Consider the following 15,019-nt stretch of genomic DNA (forward strand, 5'->3'; position numbering starts at 1 on the left):
TAGGAAAAAACATTCCTCAACAAACAGCTTGTTCTCTAATAAATAATGAATGTACTCTAACAGGACTAATTCTGAAATGAACCATTGCCAGTCTCCTTAGAAACTGAATGATACTTCAGTTTTCCAGCTGCTTCTTGTTTAGCCTTTTAACCACTGAACCTCAGTCCTGCTACTTCACCTACCTCTATTCTTAACTCCAGAACAGGGCCTTAGAGCAGACCAAGACTTCAACCAAAAACTGCACTACGTGCTGTTTCAGCGATACTACTCATGTGCTAAGAGCGCATCTCTAACGATAGATGCGTAGCATGGAAATGCATGAGTTGGCTCCTTACCACGGAGTTTAAATAGGTCTACACAGACCTTTGATATCATAATTGAACTAATCAACTCAGAATGCAACAGACTTTCCTAAGCTTCATACCAATGATTTTTCTGGCAGCTAAGTGTCTGCATGTGTATTTATGTATGTGTGTGTATATACATAAATATATATAAAAAAAAAAAGCACATGGGGAAAACTCCCGAGCAAGGTTACACAAATACTCCATTCTCACAACCATTAATTCTGCTTTCTCACATAACCCCCCTAAAAAAGTTTTAATCATTATCTAATAGAAACAGAAAATACTCACTCAGAGAGAACATTAAGACTTCACTTGGTGTCTGCCTAGCATTTTTCAGTCCCAACCAGGAAACTGATAAAAAGAATCACTGTTATGGCTGAGATGAACTCTCTCTGCAGCACCAACCTCTCTTCTAGAGCTACTGTTCTGTTGTCTTCCAGTTCCTACCACCCTGGGACTAAGTTACTGTGTCTTTTCCTTCATTGAGCAACTGCAGAAGAGATAAGGAAGGGACCAACAGTTTTTACAAGGACAGAAACTACCAGCAAATTCCCCAGGTGCTGAAACCCAATTTAGAAAGATTACATAGGAAGATGACAAAGTATGCTGATGGCACTCATGCATTTAGAATAATCAAATCTGAAGCTTGCAGAAAGCTCCAGAAGGATTTCAAGATACTTAGCAAACAGGTAATACCACCAAGAGTGAAACTTTTATCACTACCAGTCAGGTAGCAGATGAGTAACAATTACTACTCAGGAAAGAAGTCCTGGGGTCACTGAGTATAACTCCCAAATAGCGTCAGCTCAGTGTTGAACAGCATGTTAAGAAATAAAATAGAAGGGCATGCAAGTATTAACTAAGAATACAAGTCATTAGTAAACTCTATTAATCCAAAGAGTTGTCACTGCAGATAGACAAATTAGAAATAATAAAAGAAGTATGAGGAGGATCTTGAGAATCATACAACAGTTTCAGTAAGAAAAGCTAGAAATAGTTCAGGATCCTACAGGCTAGAAAAAGAAAACATCTGATAATATCAAAAAGATCAAGAATCCCAGAAGAGATCAACAAGGATTTTTTACTCACCATTTCTCAATTCCTCACAAAAGTATACAGAACAAAGTTACAAGATCCATAATAAATTAAACCAGAAGAAACACATGCATTTTTCATATGGCTCAGAAAAAAACCGTGGAACTTGCTGCCTTTTCATGTTGTGGGTACCAAAAAGGAACGAGGCTTTAACACTGGACAGGCTACTGGGACACAAGCACCTAGAAGCAGTCTCCTGTTCAGAAAGTTTTGGAAGAGCAGAGTAGTAAAAAGGAAAAAATGTTTAGTAACTATACTGCTGCCTATTCTCTAAGCTACCTCTGTTGACTGCTACCAGGTGGAAGGCTAGGTATTTGTGACACAGATTCAGCCAGTACAACCACTTCAAAGCAGCAAAACATGTTTTATGAATTTGGGAGAAGAGGAAAAAAGGAAAAATAAAGGATTCTCTATTAGTTGCTGCTATTGCAATTTTAGAATCTCCTGAAGTAACAACATCCACAGACTGAGACACTATTTTGCTTCAGCTGCTGGATTTCAGATCTGTAGCATCTATAATCAATGTCTATTACAGTGAATTTGTAAGTACCTTACAGTGCTCGAGGAGGGTACAGCCAGCCAGCCCTGCCTTATCTGCTCCTGACAACTCCTTTGCATACTACACATTTTGACACAGAAGTCTCTGAGCAGCCCTAGGACAAACCCATGAGTGTTTATAACCGATAACATTTTCATGTATTTGTGGGTGGGTGAGGGATGCCTACACAGTAAGAAAACAGCAGTGAAACAGAATAGGAAAAGGCTAGTTTGAATAGTCCCAAGCCTTCAAAGTCTTGGAAAGATCAGTCTTATCTACCCTCTTTCTAAAGGTTTTCACACCTGTATAGAAATTTTACATTGCATTAACGATTCCCCACCCAGTGGAAATATCAGCCTACCACGGTGATCAACTAACAGAGACTGCAATGCAGGGATTAAAAAAAGCAGCTTGTATAGCTGGATCTTACTTCACCTACCTGTCACCCACATCCACAACTCAAGGAACATACTAAAATAAGTACAGCATTTATTAATATACACTGAACAGGCAAGCAGATGCAAGAACATGGATATCGCTATAAGGTCTGAGTGTCAGTGTCTAATTTCTGTTGCTCAGGGAAGCACGGATAAGGGGTGCATTTTAAAAATACTCTGGACTATGATCCTAAAGCTTCCTGAAACATATAGCAGTTAGCTGCAAAAACATCGCTTCCAGTGCTCAGACAGCTGTTACAGCTGAAATCTATGACATTTCTCAGAACTGTGATTAAGTGTGCAGTTCCTGCTAGTCTCCATGGAGACTGATGTTGGCTCAGCAAAAAGTCACCAAGTATTTTAAAACAATTCCTGTTCATTTTGAAATTTCAAGCACTTAACGTGGTTTTGCCTATCAGATGTTATTGCCCCAACGAAAATTGCAGCAGTAAAAGCAACCAAGAGCACTAGCAAAACTACAAGAATATTTTTACAGCTCATTTCATATGCAGCTGGAAATTAAACACCAAAACATAAATTTAAAAAAGAGAAAAGGAATCTCCAGAACTAGAAAACAAGCAGTTGTACAACCTTCCTATTATGTATATTTGTGCACCAAGTACATTACATTTAGCTGCAAAATAATCTTTTTGGCATGATACAATACTGTATTCTGTACTTTGGCTTGTATAATTAACTCTTGCCCTTTTTATCTAAAGGCTATTCCTTTTGGGAAGTACCTTATCTCACATGTTCTTAATTGTGTAGTACCATGACAATAATTACAACAGTCTTTAAGCAGGAGAGCATCTTCAAAGAACCTTCCTCCTCTGTCCAGTTTTGGTTTTCCTTTAAGGAAACAGAAGATATTTCACTACAGCAGACAACAGCAAATTCTACCTTGCACAAAAATTGACTTGAAGAATTTAGGCTTCCCAAATACAGAGATAAAAGAGCAGCTCACAACATGTGCAATTATAAAGCTCTTTCAAAAGGTTCTCCATAAATACATAAGTGTAGTGGTAAAAATATTACAGTGTTTACACAGTATCCACAGATAAACAGGCAAATACTGTCTATGGTCTCAATTTAGCACTGTATTTTTTTTAAACCTGGCCATAAACTTACACTGGCACAAAAGGTTTTTTTAGACATATATACACTTTAGGTAAACTAAGGATTTCTGGTAGAGTAATTTGTATTTCTGCATTGGTAAAGATTCCCAAGTAATTTTACCTAATGATTTGACTTCAAAAGCTCTTTGAGATTACACCCTGCAAAAGCAATAAGGAAATTGTCATACAGGGTTGGTTTCTTTTTTTTTAGTTTTCCAAGAATGGTTGAGGTTGGCTGGGAGCCCTGGGCATCACCTTGTCCAACTCTCCTGCTCAAGCACGGCCATCCAGAGCAGGTTGTCCAGGACCATATCCAGACTGCTTCTGAATATATCCAAGGACAGACACTTCACAACCTCTTGGGGCAACCTGTTCCAGTCCCCAGTCACCCTCACAGTAAAAATGTATTCCCTGATGCTCAGCAGAACCTCCTTTGTTTCTTTTTGTGCTCAGTGCCTCTTGTACAGTCACTGACACCACTGAAAAGTGCCTGGTCCCACCTATTTTAACCATTCTTTCTTACACTTTAACAGACTGATGGGATCCCTCTGAGCCATCTCTCCTGTAAGCTGTACAGTTGCAGTGCTCTCAGCCTTTTCTCCAAAGAGGTGCTCCAGTACCTCCACCACCTTTGTGGCCCTTCGCCAGACTCTCCAGTAGCTCCAATCTCTCTCTTACTGGGTAGCTCAGAACTGGACATAGGATTCCAGACCTGGCCTTATAAGTGCTTACCAATTTCAGATGTCTTCTCACACTAGTACAATTCATTTTTTTTTTCTCCTGAACTTACAATTTAAACTACAGCTATCTGTGCTTCGGTTTATTCTGAATATTGTTGCCTACCTTGACATCAAGAATTATGACCACATCACTCTCAAAGGCTAGCAACTTCATAAACATTATGAATATTCCATATTATTTTCCAGTACTCTATTTTTCAAGGCATTTACAAACTTAAGCTTTACCACTAGGAAGCCCAATTTTTTTCTTTCTTGACACATATGGAGGAAGAAAGTATAATGATTTATTGTTTTAAATAATCTTTTCCATGAACTTACATGTCAGTTTCTTACATGCACAGGACTACACAGCACTGTTGGTCTTCTGGAGCATCTTTGTCTTCATGGACAACAAAGACAGTTTGTTCCATAAGCATTTAGGATAAATTAAATAAGAATGGCAGTCACACTGGTCAAGAGAGTTTTTTCCATAAAATAATACCTTTTTTCCTGTTTCTTACAGGATATTCCACCAGGAATCTATTTTCATTTGAAGAAAAATTGCGTTGTATGCCAAGCAAAATTGTATACATACGTTTTGACACAACCAGAATTTTACAATAAAATTATCAGTATTTTGCATTATAACTCTAAAATGTTCTAAACTATAAGTATTAAGTAATTTAGAACAAAACTGAATGCTTTTGGGTTTGAACATTATGTAGCAAAGATGACAGAAGAGAGGAACTTGTTGGCATTTTACCAACTTTGAGGCTGTTGAGGGGAAGGTACTCCATTTCAGTTAAACTATTTTCTCATTACTTATGTTATTGACCCCACTGGAAACAAGAAGCCAAGACAGAAAAAAAAATAACCACCCACCCAAACTTTAAAAGTTTAAATGATTCTTATTGTTACTTGATTAGTCTTATTGTGATAGGAATGATGGATTTTTCCTCAGCAAGAACAAAAAAGTGAACATGATCTCCTGAAAAAAAAGTTCACTAAAATGAAACAAATGCTCTAGTTGAAGGCACTAAAGCAACCATGTTTCACACTTAGGGGGGAAAAAAAAAAAAAAATCACTGTCCACACACATTTTTATTATTTTTCCCTATATATGGCATTAATTCATTAATACCAAGATACTGAACTTTAATTCGAATTTTAAGTTGTGAACAAAACCTTGTCTGTGATACAGTGGAAGCTTAAGCACCAACTTTAAAATAATGCCACTAAACTAACCTAAAACACAAATAAAATTGATCTCCCTGTTTAATGAGGTAGCTAGAAGAAAGTATCACTTACTGGCCTGGAATTGACAGGGATAATACAGCGAGTTAAAAAGCACCAGTGAGTATATCAGGGTGACAGCTTACCTAAATTGTGTCGCTTTGTCTTTGCGTGCTCGTGAATATGTTTCTTTGTAAAACAGCCAAAGAAGACACAGTAGAGGCAAGAGTGGAGTCTGTTCAGGTGGGCACCACACATATGACAAATGCACGACTTTGCCTGAAATAGCAAAACAGACACAGAATGTGAGTGACAGAAGCATACCTCTAAGACCAGCTAAACTGACATCAATGCAACTGCTAGCTGTCCCTTTGACTTGGTGACTTTTGAATGCTGCAGATCAGCAGGGGAAACTGTTCTGCCCCCATGGGACAAAACCACCAATCAGCCATTAACAGAGAAAATTCTTCTATTCATCCAATGCATCTCCTAGTCTTGGTAGGGAGCAGGTCTCACCTAAGGGCACATGACAACCCACGTACAGCTCTCAGCCTGTGGTTTAGTGAACACGCCAAGCAGGGGTAAGCAGGCAGTGCTGCTAAAATACCCACACAATCCTACCGTTCCCTCACTCCACCTAGGCACTCCTGCTCCCATACCAACCTCGAACAAGAAGAATGACCCGCACAGCCATGTGCAAAGCAGGAGAAAGTGTGGGAAATGGCCCTGCCGCTCCCCCTGCGATCAGCCTGTGTCAGCTCCTCCATCCAGCTCACCATGAGCCACACAAACATCCACTGCTGCTGCAAAACCCCTGGGTGTTACAGCACGGGCTCAACTTCACAGCAGCACAGACGCCGAGTACCAGGGGAGGGGTGTCTCGATGCACCTTGCTCTGTTCTTCAGAATCGCCCCCAGCCACAGCCCCTACCTGGAAGCAATGGCCTTTGCTGCCCAAAAGCCCCTTTGCTGAGCTGGTCCGGCTTGCTAACCTGGGAGCTGAAGCTACACTAAAACTCATCTTCTGTCCGGTTAATCAGCTGGGGAGGATGGGGGGAGATGGAGCAGTCTCAGATGAACTCCAGAGCTGGGGGAAAGCAGATGTCCAGCAGGGAGGTGAAAGGGGTGAAGAGGCAGGAGTTTTGGGTGGTGGGAACGCAGCAAGAATTCTGCTTTTTCATGGCACTGAGCTCCTCTGTTCACTCAAAAGCTGTAACGTAACCCAAACATTAAAATGTTGATGGGTATATGGCATTTTGTTTCTCTGCTGGGAGATTTTGCCAGATTCATTAACTAGATTTCTCTGTATCAGACCATAAAACAGTGCTGCAACATCAAATCCATACCAGTCAGAGAGTCACACTTTTGCCTCTTTCAGACTGGCTCTGAACCAAGTGTGGAAGCCGGTGTCCTGACTACTCCCCAGAGCAACCCAGAATGGCCAGGTATGCGATGAAAGTTACCATTTCTAATTTTTACCATTCCAGTGAAAGTTTCCAGGAAATTAATAAACATGTAAGCCCGACGTGATGGTCTGCATTCCTATGATAATCATACACTTTAACAAATGTGGAAAAAAAGGCAATTACAAAACCAGACTTTTTTACTATCCATCATATTTGAAGCACTCATTAAACCAACACCACCCAAACCCTTCTCTTAGCATTAAACCCAGGTACTTCAACAAATATTACTCCACACAGTAAGAGCCTTGAAGAGAGTTTCAGGGATGAGTCTTTTGCTCAACAACACTGAAAATAATTCAGGTCCAGTGCCACCTGATTGGAAGACACAGACAGGATAAATTCCACACAGCCAATTCATTTTTTATCTCAGACAACAGCAACTGCATTCAGACATATGTTTAAGAGTAACTGAAGCTCTGTAACAGCTCAGAGCTACAGAGATCACTTACAGAGGCAAACCTCATTTTACAGACTAATCTGAAAATACTATTCCTTTGCTTGCCAATACAGAAGCACCCTTTTTTCTTCATATTAAAAAAATAAGAATTGATATTACTAAAATACTAAGCTATCCTTTAATCCAGGCAGTGCGCTTCATAAAAAATAAGCCCCCAAAGTTCTTCAGTAATACTTGCCCAGTCTGCCACAACTTAAATTTAGTGCTGAATAAATGATGCACGATCCTGTTCTCTAGTCTAGCATTTTTCTTTCAGAATACTTATGGCTGTTAAAGAAATAATCAACAAAGCAGCTTGCAATATGCTGCACTGTGTAATTTATTTTCAAGCTTCTACAAATTGACTTAAATCCTGAATCTCACATGCTGTGTATTCAAAGTTCTCCCAAGTTCTGCTAGATGAAAATAGAACGGTTGAATCAAACTCCACACACCTACAGAAAGAAATATTTTAAAGTAGGGCCAAAAAAAATTCACCACCACCAGCACAATTTCCATCTTTAGAAAAATACTGCAGAACTGTCAAACTGTTGCCTAACGGTCGCTCTTTGGCTGCAAAAGCTAAATAGGATCAGGCTATCTGTTAAGATTGCTGCTATGACAACAACTCTAGCAACTAGCTATTTTACTTAGCTAGCTAAAAATAAATCTTTTAGCATTAAACGTATTGTAAACAGATGACATAGGAAGCATGTAAAAACCAAACATTTTAGGCTAACAGGCAGAAAATTCATACCATAAAAGTTTTTATTGCAATGAAAATTAAGAGAAATCAAAGAATGCAAGAAAAAAATTCTTAGTGCTAAGTTAAAAGAGAAGTTCAATCACTTATTTAAAGGAAGTTATTTTATCCATATCCTCTATTTGTTCATATGGCTCAGGGTGGTTTTTCTAAAATTTAAGAAAACAAGGTTAAAAGACAAGAGTAAGGGAAAGAAATCGATATCAAAAATCACAGTGGCTATTCTTAGACTAGATTATCTGTCTCCTTTTCATCTGTCTTGCTCTTAAACAATTTGCTAAGTTAAAACAAAGCTGCCACCCTCCCACCCCACCCCAAATAATCAAATTACTTAATTTCATAATACTCCCACCCCTGATCACATCTCTAAAGGCTACAGTCTAAGAGGAAACCCAATATTGCAAATGAGTAATCAAAATCAGTCTGATCCATAAAGTCAAAAGCTTGCTTTAAAACACAAGTTTTTAAAAAGTAAGTTAGGTCTTGCTTATGGTCTAGAGGCTTTAGGGAAGTCAACCAGCATTTTGGCTGCAGAATCAACCTGTCACTTCTCCTTTTCTCTGGTATGTTCTGCTAGATACAAGAACACCCCTTCCTTATCCTAAGACATAAATGAAAACAATTCAGGTCTTCCCCTTCCTCCATACCCTCTTTCATTATTCTGCTCCCTACTTGCTTCTCCTCCTTTAGTCTTCTCATCCTCTAGTACTCCACTCTCCATCTTTAACCCCATTCTCTCTCCCCACACACTCAGTCCCACATCTTACGTCTCCAGCCAGTCTTCCTTCAGTCCAGACTGAACCTCTGTGTGTCCATCTCCTTTAATTTGGTTTGATATTCTAACAAACTGCACACAGAAACCAAAAGAGGTCTCGAGTGTTTTCTTTCTGGAAGACTGTGATCAGTTTTTTCAATGACAGAAAACTGGAAAGAATGGTCCTGCACAATATAAACTGTAGACACACACAGAGAACAGCTGACATTTCTGACAAAGCTGAAGAAGTGAGCAACATTAGATAGCCCAATTCCCTCTCCACTGTTTTTCCCTTACTGATCTTCTTTTATGGCTACTAAAACAGTGGTAACTCACACACCCAAACCCCCAGCAATGGTTCTGTAACTTCTTTAAAGGAGGTTTTAACAGCCTAGCAAATGAGGATGTAAAATCTAGTGCACAACACACAAAAGGGAACTGGTTGTCATCACCTGTCACACAGGTCAACAGAGTCCATCTCTAAAAGGCTACATGCTCTTACTATTGTTACTAGCTATGATATTGAACAGTTGAAAAGAAATCAGCAGGCATCAGGAGGTCAAAAACTAGACTGCTGACACTTCAAGCCTCCCCAGATTGTCAGAACAGTTTATTATTAGTTTACCGTCCTACCGTTAAAACAGCAGCGGAGAAAACTAATGTACCCATCTGACGCTGTTTTGCCCTAGCAGTTCTTTGTCCAACAGTTCCCGTTGCTCCTCTCCTTTCTTGGGCCAGCTCAGGCTCCACGTAAAGCAAGAATGTCATGCTGGGTACACAGTGCCAGTTGCTCCAAAAACCTAAAAACCTGTTTCAACTTCATAATATTGGCTCCTCAAATCAGCGAATGGCAGTTTTGAGTGGCAATATACTATCACTGCAAAGCAGAAAAAGCAAGAGGCATAAAACAGACCTTAGCTACTGCAAACTATCCTTCCATATTCCCACCTATTTCAGAACTAGCTTTAGAAGCTCAATTTTTATTTAATTGTAAATGAGAGGAAAACATCTTTTTAAAGAAGTTTTCCATTAGGGCACTTAAGAAGTCTTGCTGCCTATGCTCACAACGAATGTAACACAGGACTTTCAGAATAGAGCTGTTTTCAGTTACAAGCTTGTAAGCTGAAGACCACCTACCTTCCACAGTCTGCAAACCACACTCACCACAAAGGTTCGGGGGAAAAAATGAGCAAGGTGACGGTAACAAGACAGTGGGAGGCTTGGGAAGTTAAAAGATGGTAAGGAAGGTATGGCCACACCGTATGTGGTCACAAATAACCCAAAGCAGCAGACTCTTAAAGTACTCTTAAAGCAAATACACTAGCTATGGATCCCTGCAAGGGTTTCATCACGTACAAATTCTTAAGATTAGGAAAGTAACAGTTTCTCGGTACAAATCTACTTCTATTTCCCCACCTTTAAGTTTCTGCCTAAGGCAGGCAGAACATTTTAGACACATCAGAAACAAGAGGAGGAAGTATTTAAATTTCTAGTAAGTTATCAACATTATTGACAGTCTTTGGAGGGGTACACTTCTCTTTTCAGCCCAAAACCAAATCTAATTCTTCAGAAAGAACTTTAATCTCAGTCTATCAATGAAGGTGTTTGTTGTGCAACTTCAAATATGCCTATCTACAGAATACATGTGGGAAATTCTCCCTCCATGCTTAAGTTTGTCACCATAATCTGCTTTGTTCCCAAGCAGCAGCATTTGTGCTCCAGAAGCGTTACTTCTGCTCAGACAAACTATTCCTTACAAGAGGTGGACTTGAAAGAAGGGGAACTCCAGGCACAAGGAGACACTAAGGAGTCCCACTCATGGCTGTTGAATTTTGAAGCAGGATTTCTGTGAGAAATAGAGAAGCCTATTCCAAAGTTAACATTGGTACAACTATGGCAGCAGTTATTTCGGCAGGAGAAGCTGCTAGCCCTGAAGTCAAGAGGCAAAATTTAGCAATGCTATGAGATGCCTAGCAGCAGAGTATCTGTCGTTCTCAATACCTTCCCCTCCTGTTACAGTTTTATAGTTCTATGTTTAAACTTGCTTTGAGTTAAAACTAGGTATTACGAGAAACAAGCACATCAAGTCCCATCCTCTTTTCCCCAGTGATGCTTCCACACACCGGTGGGACAGGCAAGGAGGCTAAAACAACCCAGGAGGGTCCACTTGCTCAGAGCCTTAGGAACCTGTGACAGCTCCTGCAATAAAAAAAAAAAATATCCTCTGCTTTCTTGAATTCTTGATCCCTTACAGACACAGGAACAAAAGTCAAGAGGCCAATTTCAAGCCTGCAGTGTTCATTAGTTTAAGAGCACAACAGGGAAAAGAAAAAACAAAACAAACCCAGAAAAGTCAGGCTTTCAACAGAAACTTTTCAAATATGAAGTGCAAATGCCATCACTGTGCCACAGATCAAGACATTTAAGGGAAATTTAAACATTTACACATATTCAGAGTTCCTGGTCTTAATATTTTAGATACAGTCAATCCTCTTGGTCACTCTTTGCCTCTCCTATTCAACTTGCCATGTCTAGACTACAGCCTAGGCACAACTTATTTCTATTCTTACCCACCCATGTTGCAACCAGTTCTTGTCCAAATGTAACACAGACACAGCAGCACATGTTGAGTGACAAAGAGCATGCTTCCCTTAGCCTGTTTTTTTTTTTTTAATAAAAGGACAGATAATCACGAAAGGACATATAACCGACCACTGCTGCTTTCTTTGCTGAAGATGGAGATACCATGGCTATTCCAACATCAGCATTTCCTTCTGCCTTGTGGGAGGAGAAAGGCAATATTAAACCACAGCTGACAAGATTTATTACTCTCGAGTACTCTTTGCACCGCAAGAGCAACAAAATTAGGTCAGATCTGCCTTACAACATTTCTATCACTTCTTAGTCTACATTTATGTCAAGATTCACTGTCCTGCTTTCCTAAGGCTGGCATGCCACACACCCGTCACCCATTAGTATAGTGGCTAGCATATTTCATAAATTTAAATACTTAAAACTTCAAAGCCACATTATTTGGTTTCAAGAAACAAAAAGAAGGAATTGATCCTACAGTTCTCCATGGTATGGCATATTAATCACTCCTCCATATGCTGATAGGATGATTCAGAGTAACTCTGAGTCAGCGCACATTACTGACACATCAGCTCTTAAAAAAAAAAAAATCAACTTAAGTATTGTTCACTCATTTCCTGCAACCAAGTCTTAATTATGATACTGTCTGATTAGAAATGCCAATTATTTTTTTAAAAGAACACACCATCAACATTGTAAATTTTGTTTCCAGCTCCTTAAGGTCAGGGGTAGTAGTAAAGGTTTTTTATTAGTACTAGCAACACTGTGTACTAGTTAAAGAATTTTGTGGTTCAGTAAGTGTTCAGAAAGTCATCTTAAAAAAAAGCGCCAAGTACATGTAACTTCTTAAACTGAGTTGTTCTAAGTGTTTGTTTAGATAGCGGCAGAAAAACAATTCAGTATTTCAGCTCTGTTCAATAGCAAACATGAAATCTAAGGTGCTTGCTCTGCACCAGTGTATTTGCTGGCTCCCATACTGGTGCAGCAAAAAGAAGATGCCTGCATAGCACTAGTCTGCTAACAGGGCAATGCTAGGAAGCAACTCGAGGAAACTTTTTCCCCTCCAAACTGATAAAACTGTTCCTTTACACCTTACTCAAGATGCTAATCCCAGCAAGGGCACGAACTACCTGTTTTTTTGATAAGGCAAAGTAACATGTACATTAAACTCACTTGTTTGAACCTCAATCATTTTATCTTAATTTAACCCTGATTTTGAAAAAAATATTAGTTGCAGAGTACCTAGCACCAGAGAAATAATGATTAAATATTTTCTGCAATTCAAATCTTTTTCCCTTCCTATCTTTGCTAGACACACTAGCAACCACACAAGAGAAAGACGACTTGCAGTTTTTGAGGCCAAGATCAGAATATTTTGAATGATCTGCTTAATTAGTGCTTTTTGGTCTAGAATTTTTAAAAGCACACCAATTCTATTCCTTTCTCAGTTATATTTTTTAGTTTTGACAAATTCTCTCAATTTCCTCATCTGGCAGTGACAAGCCTCTGCTAAGTGTTCTGTGGTGCTCTGATGCCAGGCTGACAAATTCTCTGGAGGCTGGAGAAAATGGGAGTTTATCCCAATTAATAAAGCAGCCTGAGCTACCTTCTGCAGGAATGACAGCTTGCCACAACAGCAGTGTGGCTAACCCACCAGGAACCAAAGCACGGTTGGCCAAATATTTTGATTGGGCCAGGATCTCCATCCACAGAAATAATAATGGTAGAACTGAGTTTAAAAGAAAAAAAAAAAAAAAGGAAAAAAAAAAAAAAGACCAATTAGGTTGTTTCCAGTTTCTGAACGGGTCTTCTCAAGTGTAAAATTAAAGACAAAAATGACTGTGGAAGCCTGACAATATTTTGTCTTGTGCCTTTGGACACAGTAAACAACTGTTTTTATTCTCTGCTCAAAGGGCAGAAAGATGACAAGAGAGGTACCATGCCCTCAAGAGAGTTAGCTGGTCACCAGAAAAATGCTCTAGAGAAAAGCAAATTGTTAGTAACAAAAAATAGGCACTGACCCAAAGCCAAGACACAAGAGGAACACGCAGGTAAAGCCTTCACGTTCATGGGGCACAAGCAATACAGCGGGGCTGCTTCGTAACGCCTGAGCAAAGAGGCCACCTATGAAAACATCTTCTAGACAACGCCAGCTGGAAGCAGCAACACTCAGAATAAGCTTGAAAGGACCACAAGCATCTTTTGAAATAACACTATCCATTCTGCTGAAGGATGAAAAACGTGGATTATGTTATCCCAGAAACTTCAACAAAGCAGGTAATATCCCAGCATCCACTGACTTCTGAATCAATAGCCAAAGGATCCACTTTGCTTCTCTAAACTGTACCAAAAATAGGTATATTACCAAATAGGTAATTAAATAAAAAAAATAGGATATTACCAAGCAGTTCTAGAGCACAGGGAGTAGTTACATTAGTAGTTCCAGCCCTGAACTGCCAGGGGCTCACTCCCTATCACTATTAAGGAAAACAAGGGTAACTTTTCACCAAACAGCAGTAGGAAAAAGGTGCTGTATAAAATAAGGAGACTCACTGATATGAACTGAAAGCATCAAGTTTGAAATAGCTTTGAGTCCATTAAAAAAAATAAATAAATACTGCAAACAGGTTCCACATAAAAAGCTTTAGAAATGCTTCCATACATATTGAGTGTCAGGTTATATAGTAGGTTTTTTTATGACTCCACATGCTTTTCTGAATTCTTGAGTGCATTCAATTTAGAGAATAGCATTAAAGACCATTTACCACTGTGTCCAAATGTACTACAGCTGCAGAGACCAGTAAAGGGGAAGAGAGCGGGGTGGGGGGGGTGGGGGGGGGGGTGGGGGTGGGGAAGAGGGGGGCGGGTCAGGAAAATCACCTAGTTATTTCAGGAGAGACAACCTCCTCTCCCTCACTTCCCTATCCAGAAATAATAGGCTGATACATACAAAGACTGATCTGTGGGGCCAGAAAAGCCTTCCGAAGAGCCCTTCTTCCAGAAAGAACCAGACCTCTTGAGGACAGGTAGTTCAGTTCTCATCTACTGAACTTGATCTAGCAGTTGCTGACATTATATGCCGTTATACACTAGGCTCACCCTATCCTAAAGTGACCTTTCCCATTCCCAAGTGAACTACTTCAAGTCATTTCCCCCCCCCCCCCCCCCCCCCCCCCCAAGAATAACACATTGGTTTTAACATTGTCTTTCATTCAGTAAGATCAAAACTCCAGTGAGGCTCTGCACTAAACAAAGATGGAAAACATCAGTACGCTAGTCTTCTTCGTCCCCCTCTTACTGGAAGGGTCTGATTTAAACTGTTCTGCATTTTTCTGAACTAAGGTGACTTAACGTGAATAGTCCTCATCAGCATGATTTGTTCCACTGGCTGTGTAGGTGGAAACACCTCCAAATGAGGGGCAGTGACACACATTTAGAGCAACTGCAGCTGTCTGTGCAGCAATCCCACCTTCCCACTCTAAAACAATTAGCCGGCTATGCTGCTGGAGAGTTACTTCCCTTGA

The 15,019-nt window shown here is 39.8% G+C and overlaps 1 protein-coding gene across 3 annotated transcripts in view; it reads right to left on the reverse strand.

The window, feature by feature from the left end:
- The window catches only part of USP22 (ubiquitin specific peptidase 22), a 111,567-nt gene that overhangs the window by 64,273 nt on the left and 32,275 nt on the right, over positions 1 to 15,019 (reverse strand). For all 3 annotated transcript variants that reach the window (XM_080385967.1, XM_080385966.1, XM_080385968.1), the window contains exon 2: positions 5,631 to 5,763. In XM_080385967.1, the coding sequence (XP_080242093.1) occupies positions 5,631 to 5,763 (133 nt within the window). The remainder of the gene's footprint in view (positions 1 to 5,630; positions 5,764 to 15,019) is intronic.

Source organism: Falco punctatus (genome assembly GCF_963210335.1).
Source record: "Falco punctatus genome assembly, chromosome: 4".
In the NCBI taxonomy this organism is placed as follows: Eukaryota; Metazoa; Chordata; class Aves; order Falconiformes; family Falconidae; genus Falco; species Falco punctatus.